This window comes from Lutra lutra, chromosome 18 (assembly GCF_902655055.1).
Source record: "Lutra lutra chromosome 18, mLutLut1.2, whole genome shotgun sequence".
NCBI classification, from domain to species: domain Eukaryota; kingdom Metazoa; phylum Chordata; class Mammalia; order Carnivora; family Mustelidae; genus Lutra; species Lutra lutra.
In genome coordinates this window covers 17,118,127-17,137,171 of record NC_062295.1, presented here as the reverse complement: position 1 = coordinate 17,137,171, position 19,045 = coordinate 17,118,127, and the positions used below count along the sequence as shown (strand labels likewise).

General features: G+C 42.9%; 1 protein-coding gene and 1 long non-coding RNA gene across 2 annotated transcripts in view; one reads left to right on the top strand and one right to left on the bottom strand.

The window, feature by feature from the left end:
• The window catches only part of LOC125090543 (uncharacterized), a 75,979-nt gene that overhangs the window by 47,279 nt on the left and 9,655 nt on the right, over positions 1-19,045 (bottom strand). Inside the window, exons 3-4 of the mRNA XM_047713315.1 lie at positions 16,741-16,809; positions 15,211-15,332 (exon numbers count right to left, since the gene is read on the bottom strand). Of these exons, the coding sequence (XP_047569271.1) occupies positions 15,211-15,332; positions 16,741-16,809 (191 nt within the window). The remainder of the gene's footprint in view (positions 1-15,210; positions 15,333-16,740; positions 16,810-19,045) is intronic.
• LOC125090552 (uncharacterized) lies at positions 15,327-18,470 on the top strand. The gene is made up of 2 exons (XR_007124377.1): positions 15,327-15,545; positions 17,121-18,470. It is a non-coding gene; the product is annotated as an uncharacterized LOC125090552 (long non-coding RNA).

The window sequence follows — 19,045 nt, the reverse complement described above, 5'->3', positions numbered from 1 at the left end:
TTGAAGTGGGTCCTCTGAATGTAAATCTATGATGGGTTGTGATAAGAACAGCTTGACTCATGGGGCGCCTGGCTGGGTCAGTTGGTTAAGCGACTGCCTTCAGCTCGGGTCATGATTCCAGGGTCCTGGGATTGAGCCCGGAATTGGGCTCCCTGCTTAGCAGAGAGCCTGCTTCTCTCGCTCCCTCTGCCTGCTGTTCTGCTTACTTGTGCTCTCTATCTCTCTGTCAAATAAATAAATAAAAACTTAAAAAAAAAAAAAAAAAGAACAGCTTGACTCTGTGGGAAGATGGGAAAAACTGAAATAAGGTAAGCAGCTCAGTTTCAGCAAAACTGCAAACACCATCTCCAGGAATGGCAAACATCTAGCTCCTGTCAAAGCAAGGGCTACTCACTGCAGAGGCCCTTCTGCTCCATGACATTGGGCCCTTGGCACATGCAGTCACACTTCTATGGATCGGGGCTCAGGGGAGGTCGCTAAGCAGGACACTCAGAATTGGGTGTCCACTCATAATCTCATCAGGAAATATGGAACACTCAGAAATCGCTCAAGAGAGGTCAGCAAGAATTTGCCTTATGTTCCAGTGTTTTCCAAGTTGTCTCTAGTTTCCTGCCTCTTTTCCAACAAAATTTATAACCCAGTGCTTACTGCTCACAGTTATCTGGAAAACGGACCCCTATACAGACCTGAAGTCAGTAACATTTATGTGATGAGTCCTCTCCTCCAGGATATGCAAAAAATCAGACCTGAGAGACCTGAATCCTCTATCACAACAACCACACACAAAGGCCAATGCCTTTTCCAGCCTAGAAGCCACCTCTGGGCCTAAGCGAGAGCCCACGTACTCTTATTTCACTCGGGGTTCTACCAAGTTAGATCCTCATCTGCAGATACACAGTCTCAGATGCCAGGCAGCAACTAAAAAGCATATTTACTGTAACAGAATCTTCTATTTGAAAAGGTGAAAGCCCTGTTTTTATAGGATATAGTAGAATAGCCTCATACTAGAAAACTATTTCAGATGTTGAGAATTAGACATCTCTGAAAGACAAGCTGAAACTTTTAGGTTCACCAAAATTTTTTTAAACGTAAGACTTGGCATTCTATTTAAATCACTCATTGAGAAAGAGGGAAGGGAGTACGGGTTAATACCACTAGGAAACACTGACCGTGGGCTTGAGGTCAGGGTTTATTTATTTTTTAAAAATCTTTATTTTTTTCAGCGTTCCATTATTCATTGTTTATGCACCACACCAGCGCTCCATGCATTACATGCCCTCCTTAATACCCACCACCAGGGGCGCCTGGGTGGCTCAGTGGGTTAAGCCGCTGCCTTCGGCTCAGGTCATGATCTCAGGATCCTGGGTTCGAGGCCCGCATCGGGCTCTCTGCTCAGCGGTGAGCCTGCTTCCTCCTCTCTCTGCCTGCCTCTGCCTACTTGTACTCTCTCTCTCTCTTTCTGTCAAATGAATAAATAAAATCTTTTAAAAAAAAAAAATACCCGCCACCAGGCTCGCCCATCTCCCCACCTCCTCCCTTCCAAAACCCTCAGTTTGTTTCTCAGAGTCCACAGTTTCTCATGGTTCATCTTTACCTCCGATTTCCCCCAAATCACTTTTTCTTTCCTTGTCCTAATGTCCTCCGTGTTATACCTTATGCTCCATGAGAAAGTGAAACCATATGATAACTGATATTCTCTGCTTGACTTATTTCACTCTGTATAATCTCCTCTAGTCCTATTCATGTTGATACAAAAGCTGGGTATTCATCCTTTTTATTGTTATTTTTATTGACATATAATGTATTATTTGCCCCAGGGGTACATGTCTGTGAATTGTCAGGCTTACACACTTCATAGCACTCACAATAGCACATACCCACCCCAATGTCCATAACCCAGCCACCCTTTCCCTACCCCCCTCCCACAGCAACCCTCAGTTTGTTTCATGAGATTAAGAGTCTCTTATGGTTTGTCTCCCTCCCAATCCCATCTTGTTCCAGTTTTCCTTCCTCCCAAGACCCCCACTCTGCCTCTCAAATTCCTCATATCAGGGAGATCCAATGACAAATGTCTTTTTCTGATTTACTTATTTCACTCAGCATAATACCCTCTATTTCCATCCACATTGTTGCAAATGGCAAGATTTCATTTCTTTTGATGGCTACACAGTATTCCATTATAGATATATACCACATCTAATTTATCCATTCATCTATTGATGGACACCTAGGCTCTTTCCATAACTTGGCTATTGTGGACATTGCTGCTATAAACATTGGGGTGCACGTGCCCCTTTGGATCAGTACATTTGTATCTTTGGGGTAAATACCCAGTAGTGCGATTGCTGGGTCATAGGGTAGCTCTATTTTCAACTTTTTGAGAAACCTCCATGCTGTTTTCCAGAGTGGCTGCACCAGCTTGCATTCCCACCAACAGTGTAGGAGAGTTCCCCTTTCTCCACATCCTCTCCAACATCTGTTGTCTCCTGACTTGTTACATTTTAGCCATTCTGACTGGTGTGAGGTGGTATCTCATTGTGGTTTTGATATGTATTTCCCTGATATGGAGTGATATGGAGCACCCGTTCATGTGTTGGTTGGCCATCTGGATGTCTTCTTTGTGGAAATGTCTGTTCATGTCCTCTGCCCATTTCTTCATTGGATTATTTGGTTTTTGGGTGTTGAGTTTATAAGTTCTTTGTGGATTTTGGATAGTAGCCCTTTATCTGATATGTCATTTGCGAATAAATTCTCCCATTTGTCTGTTTTCTTTTGGTTTTGTTGACTGTTTCCTTTGCTGTGCAAAAGCTTTTGATCTTGATGGAGTCCCAATAGTTCATTTTTGCCGTTGCTTCCCTTGCCTTTGGCGATGTTTCTAGGAAGAAGTTGCTGCAGCTGTGGTCGAAGAGGTTGATGCCCATGTTCTCCTCAATGATTTTGGTGGATTCCTGTCTCACATTGAGGTCTTTCATCCATTTGAGTCTATTTTTGTGTGTGGTGTGAAGAAATGGTCCAGTTTCATTCTTCTGCATATGGCTGTCCAATTTTCCCAACACCGTTTGTTGAAGAGACTGTCTCTTTTCCACTGGACATTCTGTCTTGCTTTGTCAAAGATTAGGTGACCATAGAATTGAGGGTCTATTTCTGGGTTCTCTATTCTGTTCCATTGATCTATGCGTCTGTTTTCGTGCCAGTGCCATACTGTCTTGATGATTACAGGTTTGTAATAAAGCTTGAAGTCTGGAACTGTGATGCCACCAGCTTTGGCTTTCTTTTTCAACATTCCTCTGGCTATTCGGGGTCTTTTCTGGTTCCATATAAACTTTAGGATTATTTGTTCCATTTCTTTGAAAAGAAAATTGATGGTATTTTCACAGGGATTGCATTAAATGTGTAGATTGCTTTAAGTAGCATAGACATTTTCACAATATTTGTTCTTCCAATCCATGAGCATGGAACATTTTTCCATTTCTTTGTGTCTTCCTCAATTTCTTTCATGAGTACTTTATAATTTTCTGAGTACAGATTCTTTGCCTCTTTGATTAGGTTTATTCCTAGGTATCTTACAGTTTTGGGTACAACTGTAAATGGGATTGACTCTTTAATTTCTCTTTCTTTTGTCTTGTTGTTGGTGTATAGAAATGCAACTGATTTCTGTGCATTGACTTTATATCCTGACACTTTACTGAATTTCTGTACAAGTTCTAGCAGTTTTGGAGTGGAGTCTTTTGGGTTTTCCACATAAAGTATCATATCTGCAAAGAGTGAGAGTTTGACTTCTTTGCTGATTCAGATACCTTTTATTTCTTCTTGTTTTCTGATTGCTGAGGGTAGGACTTCTAGTACTCTGTTGAATAGCAGTGGTGATAGTGGACATCCCTGCTGTGTTCCTGACCTTGAGGGGAAAGCTCTCGTTTTTCCCCATTGAGAATGATACTCACTGTGGGTTTTTCATAGATGGCTTTGATGATATTGAGGTATGTACCCTCTATCCCTCCACTCTTCTTTGATCAAGAAAGGATGCTGTACTTTGTCAAATGCTTTTTCAGCATCTATTTAGAGTATCATATGGTTCTTGTTCTTTCTTTATGTATTTTATCACATTGATTGATTTGCAGATGCTGATCAAATAGTGTAGCCCAGGAATAAATCCCAATTGGTCGTGGTGAATAATCCTTTTAATGTACTGTTGGATCCTATTGGCTAGTATTTTGGCGAGAATTTTTGCATCTATGTTCATCAAGAATATTGGTAGTTCTTTGTTTTGGTAGGGTCTTTGTCTGGTTTTGAGATCAAGGTAATGCTGGCCTCGTAAGATAAGTTTGGAAGTTTTCCTTTCTTTTTTTTTTTTTTTTTTTGGAATAGTTTCAGAAGAGTAGTTATTAATTCTTCTTTAAATGTTTGGTAGAATTCCCCTGGAAAACCGTCTGGCCCTGGGCTCTTGTTTGTTGGAAGATTTTTGATGACTGATTCAATCTCCTTCCTACTTATGGGGTCTGTTCATGTTTTCTATTTCTTCCTGGTTCAGTTTTGGTAGTTTATACGTTTTTAGGATTGCATTCATTACTTCCAGATTGTCAAATTTGCTGGTGTATAGTTGCTCATAATATGTTCTTTTAATTGTTTGTATTTCTTTGGTGTTGGTTGTGATCTCTCCTCTCTTTCATTCATGATTTTATTAATTTGGGTGCTTTCTATTTTCTTTTTGGTAAGTCTGGCCAGGGGTTTATCAATCTTATTAACTCTTTCAAAGAATCAGCTCTTAGTTTCGTTGATCTGTTTTACTGTTCTTTTTGGTTTCTATTTCACGGATTTCTGCTCTGATCTTTATTAATTCTCTTCTCCTGCTGAGTTTATGCTTTCTTTGCTGCTCTTTCCCCAGCTCCTTTAGGTGTAGGGTTAGGTTGTATACTTGAGACCTTCCTTGTTTCTTGATAAAGCCTTGTATCACTACATACTTTGCTCTCAGGACCAGCTTTTCTGCATGCCAAAGATTTTGAACAGTTGTGTTTTCATTTTCATATGTTTCCATGAATTTTTTCAATTCTTCTTTAATTTCCTGGTTGACCCATTCATTCTTTAGTAGGATGCTCTTTAGCCTCCGTGTACTTGAGTTCTTTCCAACTTTCCTCTTATGATTGAGTTCTACTTTCAGAGCACAGTGATCTGAAAATATGCAGGGAATGATACCAATCTTTTCGTACCAACTGAGACCTGATATGTGACCCAGGATGTAATCTATTCAGGAGAATGTTCCATATGCTCTAGAGAAGAATGTGTATTCTGTTGCTTTGGGATGGAATAGTCTGAATATATCTGTGATGTCCACTGGTCCAGTGTGTCATTTAAGGCCTTTATTTCCTTGTTGATCTTTTACTTGGATGATCTGTCCATTTCAGTGAGGGGGGGGGTGTTAAAATCCCCTACTATTATTGCATTACTGTCGATGTGTTTCTTTGATTTTGTTATTAATTGGTTTATATAGTTGGCTGCTCCCATGTTATGGGCATAGATACTTAAAATTGTTAGATCTTGTTGGACAGACCCTTTCAGTATAATATAGTGTCCTTCCTCATCTCTTATTCTAGTCTTTGGCTTAAAATCTAATTTATCTGATAAAAGGATTGCCACCCAGCTTTCCTTTAATGTCCATTAGCATGGTAAATTGTTTTCCGCCCCCTCACTTTAAATCAGGAGGAGTCTCTGGATCTAAAATGAGTTTCTTATAGACAGCATATTGATTGTTTTTTGGTTTGTTTTTTTTTTTTTAATCCATTCTGATACCCCGTGTCTTTTGATTGGAGCATTTAGCCCATTTACATTCAGGGTAACTATTTGAAGATGTGAATTTAGTGCCACTGTATTGCCTGTGAGTGTTACTGTATATTGTCTCTGTTCCTTTCTGGTTTACTACTTTTAGGCTCTCTCTTTGTTTAGAGGACCCCTTTCAATATTTCCTGTAGGGGGGTTTGGTGTTTGCAAATTCTTTTAGTTTTCATTTGTCCTGAAAGCTTTTTATCTCTCCTTCTATTTTCAGTGATAGCCCACTGGATATAGTATTCTTGGATGCATATTTTTCTCATTAGTGCTCTGGAAATATCATGCCAGTTCTTTCTGGCCTGCCAGGTCTCTGTGGATAAGTTTGCTGCCAATCTAATATTTCTACCATTGTATGTTAGACTTGTCCTGAGCTGCTTTCAGGATTTTCTCTTTGTCACTAAGACTTACAACTTTTACTATTAAATGATGGGGTGTGGACCTATTTTTATTGGTTTTGAGGGGGTAAATTGTCTGTGCCTCCTGGATTTTGATGCTTGTTCCCTTTGCCATATTAGGGAAATTCTCTACAATAATTTGTTCCAATATACCTTCTGTCTCTCTCTCTCTCTTTCTTCTTCTTCTGGAATTCCAATTATTCTAATATTGTTTCATCTTATGATATCACTTATCTCTTGAATTCTCCCTTCATGGTAGTTGTCTCTCTTTTGCTCAGCTTGTTTGTTCTCCATCATTTGGTCTTCTATATCAGTAATTCTCTCTTCTGCCTTATTTATCCTAGCAGTAAGAGCCTCCATTTTTTTATTGCACCTCATTAATAGCTTTTTTTTGTTTTCAACTTGGTCAGATTTTAGTTCTTCTATTTCTCCAGAAAAGGATTTTTATTTTCCCAGAAAGCATTTCTCTAATATCTTCCACGCCTTCTTTTGAGCCCAGCTAGCACCTTGAGAATCATCATTCTGAACTCTAGTTCTGACATATTACCAATGTCCATATATCCCTATCCATCTCTACTCCCTCTTTTTTTTTTTTTTTTGTGGTGAGTTTTTCTGCCTTGTCATTTTATCTAGATAAGAATATGTGAATGAGAGAATAAAATATTAAAAGGATGGTGAAGACCCCAGAAAAATGTATGCTAACTAAATCAGAAGAGATCCAAAACTGGGGGGGGGGGAGAGAAGAAAGGAGGGGGAGAAATAAAAATTAAAAAAAAATATATATATATGTATTAGACTGGTGAATAGGACAGAGCCACCCACTTGATTTTGGCTGTATTTTGGTCTCTTAGAAGAAATTACCTCCCAAAATTTTAAAGAAAGAAAAACTTATATGTACAAAAATAAGAGTAAACACAATGAAGTAACAGAATATGACTGTAAAGATGAATTTTTTTTTTTTAATTCTAAAAAAAGAGTTAATAAGATAAGTTGGTTGGAAAAAGAAAAGAAGAAAAAGAGGAGGGAATGTGCTCAGGCTGGAGATTAGAACAAAGCCATGTTCTAAATTAGGGTATATTTTGATCTATTAGAAGAAATTGCATCCTGAAATTTTATAGAAAAATAATATGTATACAAAAAATAAGGTTAAGTACAATGAAGGGGTAAAATATGACTATAACAATGAAGGTTTAAAAAACTTTTTTTTCTAGAAAGGTATTGTTAAGATAAACTAGTTTAAAAATGCTAAAAGGGGAAAGAGGAAAAGTTAAAAAAAAATAGAGTAAGAAAAAAAGTAAAATAATAAAAAAATAACATTGCAAGATTAAGGATCATGGGGGAAAAGCCAGGAATTCTACGTGTTGTTTTCCCCTAGCTCTGGAGTTCCACTGTTCTCCTTGACCAATAAGCTTGGTCTTGGCTGATGTTCTTGGTGATCTTCTGGGGGAGGGACCTGTTGCAGTGATTCTCAACTGTCATTGCCTGAGGTGGAATTACACCGTCCATGCCAGGGATCAGGCTAAGTACTCTGCTTGGGTTTGTTCATGGAACTTTTGTTCCCTTAACCCTTTCTGAAGAGATTTGGAGGACAAGAATGAAAATGGCAACCTCTCAATCTCTGGCCCAGAGGAGACAAAAGCCTGGGGCCCCACTCCTCAGTGCGCCCTCAGAGATAAGCAGTCAATCCCTCTCATTTCCCTGGCCTTCGGCTGCATTCTGAGCTCACCTGGTATGTGAACAAGTACTTCTATCTCTGGCATATGGCCCCGTTTGGAGTCTCCAAACCCAGCAGATTCCTGCCATGCTGCTCCTTACAGAGCAGGAAGGTGAGTCTCTGGATCTGCCACTTGTGGGGTCCATGCTCAAAGAGCAGAGGCCTTACTGGGCCTTGAATCACTGTTTAAGGTAACCCCAATCTAAAAGCTCACTCGACAGCTCTGTCTCTGTAGTTGGCTTCCCTGCTGTGACACCTGGGGGCTCTGCCACGCTCAGATACCCCCGGTCATTCTGTGATCCTGTGAGACCAGAGACCTCACTGTCCCCGCGAGGGCTCCAACCCCGCTTAACCTCTGGAGTGATGTCCCTCAGTGCAGCAGACTTCTAAAAAGTTCTGATTTTGTGCTCTGCTGCTCCACTGCTTGCCAAGAGCTGGCCCCTACCCCTCCACGGTCTATCTTCCCATTGCTTTCGATTCACTTCTCTACACATCCTACCTTTCAGAAGTGGTCGATTTTCTGTTCCTGGAATTGCTGCTCTTCTCCTCTATTTCCTGTTTAGTTTGCAGGTGTTTGGAATGGTTTGATACCTATCTAGCTGAAGTCCTGGGATCTGATGTCATTTCAGTCGGCTACTCCTCTGCCATCTTGCCTCTCTCCATATTCTATCCCAATGGCTGCGTAATATTCCATTGTATATATAGACCACATCTTTATCCATTTGTCTGTTGAAAGGCATCTTGACTCTTTCCATAGTTTGGCAAATGTGGACATTGCTGCTATGAACATGGGGGTACAGACGGCCCTCCTATTCACTACATTTGTATCTTTGGGGTAAATACTCAGTAGTGCAACTGCAGGGTCATATAGCTCTATTTTTAATTTTCTGAGGAATTGCCACACCGTTTTCCAAAGTGGCTACATGAACCAACTTGCATTCCCAACAACAGTGTAAGAGGGTTCCTCTTTCTCCACAGACTCTCCAACACATCTTGTTTCCTGTCCTGTTGATTTTGGCCATTCTATCTGGTGTAAGGTGGTATCTCAATGTGATCTTGTTTGGATTTCCCTGTTGGCTAGTGACGATGAAGATTTTTTCATGTGTCTGTTAGCCACTTGTATGTGTTCTTTGGCGAAGTATCTGTTCATGTCTTCTGACCATTTTTTAACATAATTATAGGTTTTTGGGGTGTTAAGTTTGAGGAGTTATTTATAGATCTTGGATATCAGTCCTTTGTCTGCAGTGTCATTTGGGACTATATTCTCCCATTCTGTGGGTTGCCTCTTTGTTTTGTTGACTGTTTCCTTTGTTGTGCAGAAGCTTTTGATATTGATGAAGTCCCAAAGTTCATTTTCGCTTTTGTTTCCTTTGCCTTGGGAGACATGTCTTGAAAGAAATTGCTGAGGTTGATGTCGAAGAGGTTACTGCCTATGTTCTCCTCTAGGATTTTGATAGATTCCTGCCTCATGTTGAGGTCTTTCATCCAGTTCAAGTTTACCTTTGTGTATGGTGTGAGAGAATGGTCTAGTTTCATTCTTCTATACATAGCTGTCCAATTTTCCCAGCACGATTTATTGAAGAGGCTGTCTTTTTTCCACTGGATATTTTTTTCCTGCTCTGTCGAAGATTAGTTGACCATAGAGTTGAGGGTCCATATCTGGACTCTCTGCTCTGTTCCATTGGTCTATGTGTCTGTTTCTGTGCCAGTACCATGCTGTCTTAAAGATCACAGCTCTGTAGTAAAACTTGAACTCAGGCAATGTGATGCCCCCAGCTTTGTTTTTCTTTTTCAACATTTCCTTAGTGACTCATGGTCTTTTCTGGTTCCATACAAATTTTAGGATTGTTTCTTCCAGCACTTAGAATAATGCCAGTGGAATTTTGATTGTTCTGGGCAGTACAGACATTTTAATAATGTTTATTCTTCTGACCCATGAACATGGAATGTTTTTCCATCTTTTTGTGTCTTCAATTTCTTTCATTAGAGTTCTGTAGTTCCTTGAGTATATAGATCCTTTACCTCTTTGGTTAGATTTATTCTAAGATATCTTATGGTTGTTGGTACTATAGTAAAGGGAATTGATTCTCTAATTTCCCTTTCTATATTTTCATTGCTAGTGTATAAGCAAGCAACTGATTTCTGTGCATTGATTTTGTATCCTGACACATTACTGAACTGCTATAGGAGCTCTAGCAGTTTGGGCCAGGGTCCAATCTCAACTCCACCCCTTCCTCTACAGGTGCCATGATGTAAAGTCACTTCACTGCTTTGAGCCTGGGTTTCCCCACTGGAATTCACGAGTCTGCTCTGAGCACTGAATGAGATGATCCAAGTGAAGCATTTCACATGGTGCTACAAAAGCTCCCAGCAGAAAGTCACAAACTCATCCTTGACAACCCTGCAAACTTCTTAAAACCTGGCCTCAGGGTGGCACCCGGAATATCTCACATATACTAAATGCCTAAGTTTAGCCTCCTCTCATTCACTCGAACAATATTTACTAGGCATCCCCTCTGGGCTGGGCACCTTTCTATACCCTGGAGATAACAAAGTAGACAAAACACACAGAACAATTCAGATGATTAAACTACTGTAGGTCATTTCTTTTCAAGGTTCAGAGAAATGACATCCACGGACAAAATAGTTGCAATGGAGGGTGTACTGCATTTGGAAAACTGCTCCACAGGTTGGAATGAGGATCCCGGGGCCAGCAAGAAAGCAGGGAGGGGGTTCAAGGGAAGAGCCCCCTAAAATGAGGTCCCCGGCAAGCAGACTGGCCCCCTATTGACTGCTGCCTCTGAATCTACCCGGCTCTGTTGTCTGGTCCAAGCCACACTTACCTGATGCAGTGCAGCTTTCTTGTGACCATCACTGGAAAGTGGACCTCAAAATATTTTCCTGGGAGATCTTCATCTTGAGGAAAAATACACAGTAAGTTTTCTAATTCAATATTCCCTCGTACATTTACTGACCATCTTCATGTACTGAGTACTAAGACCCAAATAGCAATGGAGTATTTCAGGGCCCAAATCAGGAACGATATGGTGAAAAATGCATGTTCCAGGTGACTTTGGTCTCCGTGTGGAGAACGGATGGAGGATGAAAGTTAGGGGGTTCTCATAGCCATCCAGGAGGAAGGTCCAGGGAGGAAGACATGGGGAGCCAGAACTGGGGGAACAGCCACTGGCATGGAGGTAGGGAGGCACTGAGAGGCCCTGGAGAAGTAGGGCCTAACAGACTTTGCCAAAAAGCAGACTGAGACAGATTAGGGAGGGTCAGGAAACCAATGTGGGGGTGGGGCCAGCATGTGGGGTATCAAATAGGATACAACAGCAAATATCACAAAGCACCCACCATGGTGAGGGCAAGCACTGTCTTATGCTACATTTAATTTTTCCTGTGAGAGGAGAGTGTGGTAGGGGGAAAGGGCAGGCACTCTGGAGTGGGGGAATGGGGTTCAGATCCCAGCTCAGCCACTTGTCTGCTAGGAGGTGCTGGGAAGTCACTCAACTTCCTGGGCCAAGCTTTCCACATCCACACAGTAGAGAAAATGACAGCACCTCACAGGGCTGTGAGGAGTCCTATAGAAATAAATACTCTAGCAACACTCAAAGCAGGACCTGCCAGAGTAAGCAGCATGGGCGGGCCTTTATGATGTACTGACACACATATACAGATGTGGGGCCTGGCCTGGGCTGTACATTTATTTCTACTGAGGGCTGCAGTAAAGAAAGTGTGAAAGCCAGACAGACACACAGAAACACACAAACATGTACACTGAGTTAAAGAAACACATCTACACAGAGACCCACACACAGAGACACTCACAGACACAGAGACCCCACACAGAGACACACAGAGACAAAGACGCTGGGATACACATGCAAAGACACACACCCACACAGAGACACAGACACAAATACTCACGGCCCCGCTACCCCATCTGCGTCCCCAGCCTGGTCACGCCCTGGCCATTCTGGCACATTCTCTCCATGTCTGCCATGTCCAGTCACTCAGGCCTGATGACTATTCTTGAATGCATCCTCTCCTCAACCCCCAGCTGCAAAGACACCCTTTTTTGGCCTCTTGCAATCACAGTCTGTGTTGCCTGCAATAGCTCCTCACGGCCCTAAGGCCTGGCAAGAAACAAGGTGCTCCACACCTGCTGACCAGGTCGGCATCCCCCCTCGCCATGTATTCTTTGAACACCCGTGTCCACCTGTACTTGTATTCCAGAAATACAGAACCAGTTCATTCAATGGGAAAAGACAAAAGACAGGTGCTGGTATCCAGAATCTGGTTGTGGTGTCACTATTGCAGGCTGGGATAACAACCCCATTTCTGACAGGAGCAATGGCACATAGAAGAGCACCGTGTATGCAGACAGTAACCAGTGATGGAAAGCAGAGACTGCGGGGTCGCCGACCCGAGGGTCAGCATGATGGGGGCAGAAATCATGAGAAAGCACTTCCTAGTAGGAGGTGACCCCAAAGGGTGAGTGTCAGATCTATAGGTCTAGCTACCACCTTCCCTTGTTGAAAATCTCAGGGGGTCTGGTTTGAAGGAGAGGGAGGGAGAGAGAAGGAGACAGGAGGACAGAGAACAAGACCGCTTCCTGGCATATCAGAAGACGCAGGCTGAGCCATCCCAACCATTCACACTCAGAGCTGCCACTCATGTCTGGCTGTGTGCAGAACATGGTGATGGATGAGCTGGCTCAGGCTACTGGGAGGCTATGCTTAGGGAAGAGGAGGACATAACTTCTGCTAGGATACCCCACAATGCCCTTCCAGAATGTTACTCCCACAATAGAAAAGGTTAAGAAGAGTCTAAAATTCCCGAAGACAATCAGAATGATTGAAAACAAATGAAGGACAGCATACACTCCTATACCTTGTGCTGGACTTCTTATTTTATTATAAGGAGCTTTCCCTCGGGGCATCTGAGTGGCTCAGTCGAGTGAGTGGCCAACTCTTGATTTTGGTTCAGATCATGATCTCAGGGTCGTGGGATTGCATCATGTGTCGGTTTCAGTGCTCTGAGGAGTCTCCTTCTGGATAACCTGTCTCCTTTTGCCTCTGCCCCTCCTCGAACATTCTCCCTCCCTCTCTCTGAAAGAAATAAATATATCTTTAAAAAAAAAAAAGTTTTTCTCAGGCATGAGAAACTTGACTCTCAGAAGAACTGTGAATGAGAGGTCACTGTGGAGGGAAAGCTATCCAGAGGCACACCTGGAGCCTCTAAGGAACAGACATCTTTCTGGGCTTTGGCAAGAAGCAAAATGGCTGTGGCACGTGACACTTCCACTTTTGATTCTGGGATTCCTAACCCCGTCTGACACTCTATTCCTCAGGAGCTGGCGTGTCACAGGAGGTGTGGAGGACACCCAGGACGGGGCCTTGTTCCCAGACAGCAGCCTGGGACAACTATGAGGAAGGACAGCACTTGGATTCAAAGGGGATCCCACAGGGCCGACCATGGCACAGGCTGCCCAAGATGAGACCCATCCCCTGTGTCCTTGATCCTTGGGTTGTGTGGAAATAAAAGTCAGGAGACACAGAGCTAAGGTCCTTTAAAAGGGATCACTACCCCATGACTCTTTATCTGTGATGGTAGTGGCTTTCCTGGGCCCTACTGCTGCCTGCTGCCTCAAGGCAGAGCTTTCAACGTCCTCAAAGTCTTGGGCCTGAGATCATAGAGAACGAGCTCCCACCATGGTGCAAGCAGAAAGCCTGTGACCCACTCCTAAGCCTCTGCTGGTGCAGCTGGGGGACCATCCCGGGTGGAAGGTGCATGAGACAATGAGAATGGCAGATAAAATTTTCTCCACACTGTCTAGAAGCACAGATCTCTCAATTCAGGGATTAGCAAACTTGCTGTAAATGACCAGAAAGTATTTTAGCCTTTGCAAGCCAGACAGCCTCTCCTTAAACTATTCAACTCTGCCGTCGTGCTGGTAAAGCAGCCATAGAGAAGACTTACATAAATGGGAGTGGCTGTGTTGCAATAAAACTTTATTTACAAAGACAGGTGGGTAGGCGAAATCTGGCCCTTTTGGCCTAGGCTCTGAAGAGCAAACAAACATTCTTTTTTTCAAGAAGACTAGATTTAAAAAAAAAAAAAGCCTTTGGACCAATCCAAAACACCTCCACTACATCTTTCCTACCCTGTGCTATGTGCCTTCCTTACTACTGGCAGATAACCTTTTTCTTGGAAGGATTACCTAGTCTCAATGTGCCTGGACCAGAAATAAAAATATCAGATTTAGGGACGCCTGGGTGGCTCAGTTGGTTGGGCAGCTGCCTTCGGCTCAGGTCATGATCCCAGCGTCCTGGGATCGAGTCCCACATCGGGCTCCTTGCTCATCAGGGAGCCTGCTTCTCCCTCTGCCTCTGCCTGCCATTCTGTCTGCTTGTGCTTGCTCTCTCTCCCTCTCTCTCTCTGACAAATAAAATCTTTAAAAAAAAAATATCAGATTTATTCCTTATCAACCCAACCACATGACATGAAGGAGAAACCAAACCTCGGGACCAAGTCAAAAGGGTGTGGGGCAGAGAGGAGGCATTTCTCCAGTGGCGTCTGCTCACCTGCACACGTTCTGCCCCTGCGTTCTGCTCCAGCTCCTTCCACCACACGATGGTCACTGAGGCACAGGCACCACCGACTGATGGTCCGCAAAGACCCCCCTGAGCAAACACAAGGCTCTAGACAGAGAACCGGGAAGCAACCTGGACTTGCGGGACCTGCAGTCTATTCGCTCCTAGTTCTGCCACTAACCGGACCCGTCTCGTTTCCCGTGAGTGAGCCTAGTTACCTGTGCTTGCTCGTTAACAGAGCAGGTGAGGGATCAAATCAGGGAATAGCTACAAAAGGTCTCTGTGCCATATCACTATCACCAGCCTTGCACATCTCTAAACTGTACTGAAGACACTGTCACGATGACAATAAAATCTTTGCGATTGTCAATACGGCAGACACAGGGGCTCTGGGGCTCACAATCCCACTGGCAGGGTCTTCCACACGTGCAGAGGACACGTCTACAAGTGTTTTTATCAAAAGCCCTGTTTGTAACAGCAAAGGATGAGAAGCCAGGTGCCTGTCCTTCACCAGGGCCTGTATGACATTAAGTACGTGGCTGATGGCAGCAGCACCTGGGGACATGGGCACAAGACTGGCAGTCACCGCATTCCCTCTGAATAAATGTTTAACATTTTGATCCAGACAAGCACCTTCACAAATGAAACAATTCAGGAAAGAAGAGGGCGAATGTTCATTTACCTTTAATCTCCAGAAGGTGGTCTCCATCCCAGTCCCAAGATTTAGAATTTGACAATGACATTCTTTCTTCTGTAGAAATGCTTTTATCAGCTAACTGATGCCATGGACTCGAGCAAAATATCCTGAGAGAGACACAGAGACAAGCTATCACTCAGTGAGGTCAGAAATCATCCCTGCAGAGCCCGCCACAGCAGAAGAGCAAAGGAGGATTTTGCTGCTCTTCTTTGGGGTCAGTGATTTATCCGAGGACTTCATGGGAGAAATCAAGACTTTCATTTTCTTCCTTTTTTTTTGTTTTTTGTTTTTGTTTCTAACTTTAAGCTGCTGGAACCAAAGTAAGGACAACCTATTTAATGATTTAATGGCAGAATTAAAGATATGAGAAATAAAATATCCCTTGGGGCACTTGGGTGGCTCATTTGGTTAAGCATCTGCCTTTGGCTCAGGTCAGGATCTCAGGATCCTCGGATTAGGCCCCATGGGTTCCCTGCTCAGCTGGGAGCCTGCTTTTCCCTACCTGTCTACCCCTCCCGCATATGCTCTACCTCTCCAATAAATAAGTAAAATGTTTAAAAATTAAAATAAAATGTCCCATTATTTTACAAAGGAAAGACAAGTGTTTTACATCAAAACATCAGATCTAAATGTTCCTCTTTGAAATATGCTTTTAATTTTTTTTTAATTTTTTTTTTATTTTTTCAGCATAACAGTATTCATTATTTTTGCACCACACCCAGTGCTCCATGCAATCTGTGCCCTCTACAATACCCACCACCTGGTGCCCCCAACCTCCCACCCCCCACCCCTTCAAAATTCTCAGATCATTTTTCAGAGTCCATAGTCTCTCATGGTTCACCTCCCCTTCCAATTTCCCTCAACTCCCTTCTCCTCTCCATCTCCCCTTGTCCTCCATGCTATTTGTTATGCTCCACAAATAAGTGAAACCATATGATAATTGACTCTCTCTGCTTGACTTATTTCACTCAGCATAATCTCTTCCAGTCCCGTCCATGTTGCTACAAAACTTGGGTATTCATCCTTTCTTTCTTTCTTTTTTTTTTTTTTTTTTTTACAGCTTTATAAACATATATTTTTATCCCCAGGGGTACAGGTCCGCGAATCGCCAGGTTTACACACTTCACAACACTCACCATAGCACATACCCTCCCCGATATCCATAACCCCACCCCCTCTCCCAACCCCCTCCCCGTATCAACCCTCAGTTTGTTTTGTGAGATTAAGAGTCACTTATGGTTTGTCTCCCTCCCAATCCCATCTTGTTTCATTTACTCTTCTACCCCCTCAACCCCCCATGTTGCATCTCCTCTCCCTCATATCAGGGAGATCATATGATAGTTGTCTTTCTCCGATTGACTTATGAAATATGCTTTTTTGTGGCCAGGTGCAAACTACTTAGGACGCAACTAAAACTCTAAATGCGAGATCATGATGAAATAATATTTTGCAGTCAGAAAATGGAGCAGATAAATGGCAAAGCAAAACAAAATAAAATAAAGCTGTATTTCTTACCATGTTCCCATCATCTCCATCATATGTGGGTAAAAGCTTCTATGTTTACAAATTGGTGTCACAGACCATCTACGGGAGAGGAAGGCACGAGCAAACATTGCCCCCAAAATGGACTTATTCAGCTCCAGGGTGGGGAGAGCTTGAGTAAGGGAGATAGGAAATAAGAGGGGGAAAGGAAGATAAAATCTGTGTTCTAAAGCCTTGCTGCTTAAAGCATAACTATCTTAAGAACAAAATTTGAGTAGCATTTAGAAACATACTGCAATGTGATATAGGAGTTCTATGTCTATTGATTCTCCTAATAAATAATTTGAGCTTGTAGTTTACAGGTTATCTTGCATTTTATGTTTCTAGGGAATCATTTTTATTGTATATTACAGAATATCGTCCACAACAGACTGGATATTGAAACAAGAACTTTAAAGATGCTCACCACACCCTATTTGGGAAGCACTCTCCTAGCGTGCTGCAGTCTGGAGATACCAGCCCAGGCAGAGGAAGAAGGCAGGCCGGCCGCTGACACGCTGCCTGGGCACCCAGCTCCCGGGGCTCCAAGGTGGGTTCCTGCCTCTGAAACACTGGTTAGGAAGCTGCCTCAGGAGCCCAGGACGGAGGCTTCAGACCTCTAGGCAGGCCTGGCCCCATCTTCCTAAAGCCTGGTTCATCCTCAGCTCAAAGTAAGATCCATGTCCTTAATTGTCAGAGACCACCCCTTTAAACTTTCTTTGCATTTCTTACAGAATCTAGCCATAGGCTCCATCTTTAGGGCCAGGATTCCCTACAAGCCCAAGGACTGGGGTCATTTGGCCAACTTCTCAATCTGGTTGAGACTGAGTCACCCTCTCATCTCAAATCCTTTCACGGACTTGATAGAAAGGACTTGCAAAGTCTAATAGTGTTACTATCACTTTAAAAAAGACAAAAAAGTAATTCTTTACATAAACAGTTCACAGTAAAAGAGAATATAAATGGCTCTTAATCATATAACAATGATCCTTAACTTCAGCCCCCCAAAAGAGGAATAACATAAAATAAAATTACTGTAAGATACCATTTTTTAGTTATCAGATTAACCACAATGAAAAGGTTCCTAATACACTGTGTTGGTGAGAATGTTGGGAAATGAGCACTTTCATTTTTAATTTTTCTCCTACTAGAGAGAGTGAACACTGGAACTCTCTCTTTGGAACAATAAATTCTTATAACCTCAGGCCTCTGGGATGATGAGGGGATGTTGGGTGGGAGGGAGTCACTTGCCTCTGGCCATGTGAAGCCATTGTGACCTTTCCCCTCAATGTATATCTTGGGAATTAATAAATGTCTTTACCATTTAAACCAAATGGCGGGACTCCTGGTGGCTCTGTCAGTTTAGTGGCCAACTCTTGGTTTTGGCTCAGGTCATGATCTCAGGGTCCTGGCATCCAGCCCAGCATCAGACTTCATCCTCAGTGGGGAGTCTGCTTCAGGATTCTCTCTCCCTCTGCCCTTCCCCCACTACTCTCTCTCACTGAAATAAAGAAACCTTTTTAAAAAAGTAATAAATCAAATGGAGTTGGTCTTCTGTTACAGCCTGAAGGACCTTAAGTGATATCTGAGCACATTACCTCATTTTTATTTCCTTGATCAGTAAGCTGAAAGGGGTAGGGCACATGTAACTGTGTGTGTGTGTGTGTGTGTGTGTGTGTGTGTGTGTGTGGTATGTGTGTTTTTAAAAACCTCTAATCTCCTTGGGAAAAAAAAAATGTCTTTTGGACTTTCGAGGCCAGGCTGAAAGGGCCAAATTTCACCTACCCTCCTGTCTTTGTAAATAAAGTTTTATTGCAACACAGCAACTCCCATTTACTTTAAGTCTTCTCTATGGCTGCTTTAACAGCACGACAGCAGAGTTGAGTAGTTCGAGGAAAGGCCGTCTGACCTGCAAAGGCTAAAATACTTTCTGGTCATTTACAGCAAGTTTGCTAATCCCTGAATTGAGAGATCTGTGCTTCTAGACAGTGTGGAGAAAATTTCATCTGCCAGTCTCATGGTCTCATGCACCTTCCACCCTGGATGTCCTAGGTCTGTACCAGCAGAGGCTTAGGAGTGGGTCACAGGCTTTCTGCTTGCACCATGATGGGAGCTCGTTCTGTATGATCTCAGGCCCAAGACTTTGAGGACAGTTGAAAGCTCTGCCTTGAGGCAGCAGGCAGCAGTAGGGCCCAGGAAAGCCACTACCATCACAGATAAAAAGTCATGGGGGTAGTGAACCCCTTTAAGGGACCCTGGCTTCTCTGTATCTCCCGATTTTTATTTCCACACAACCCAA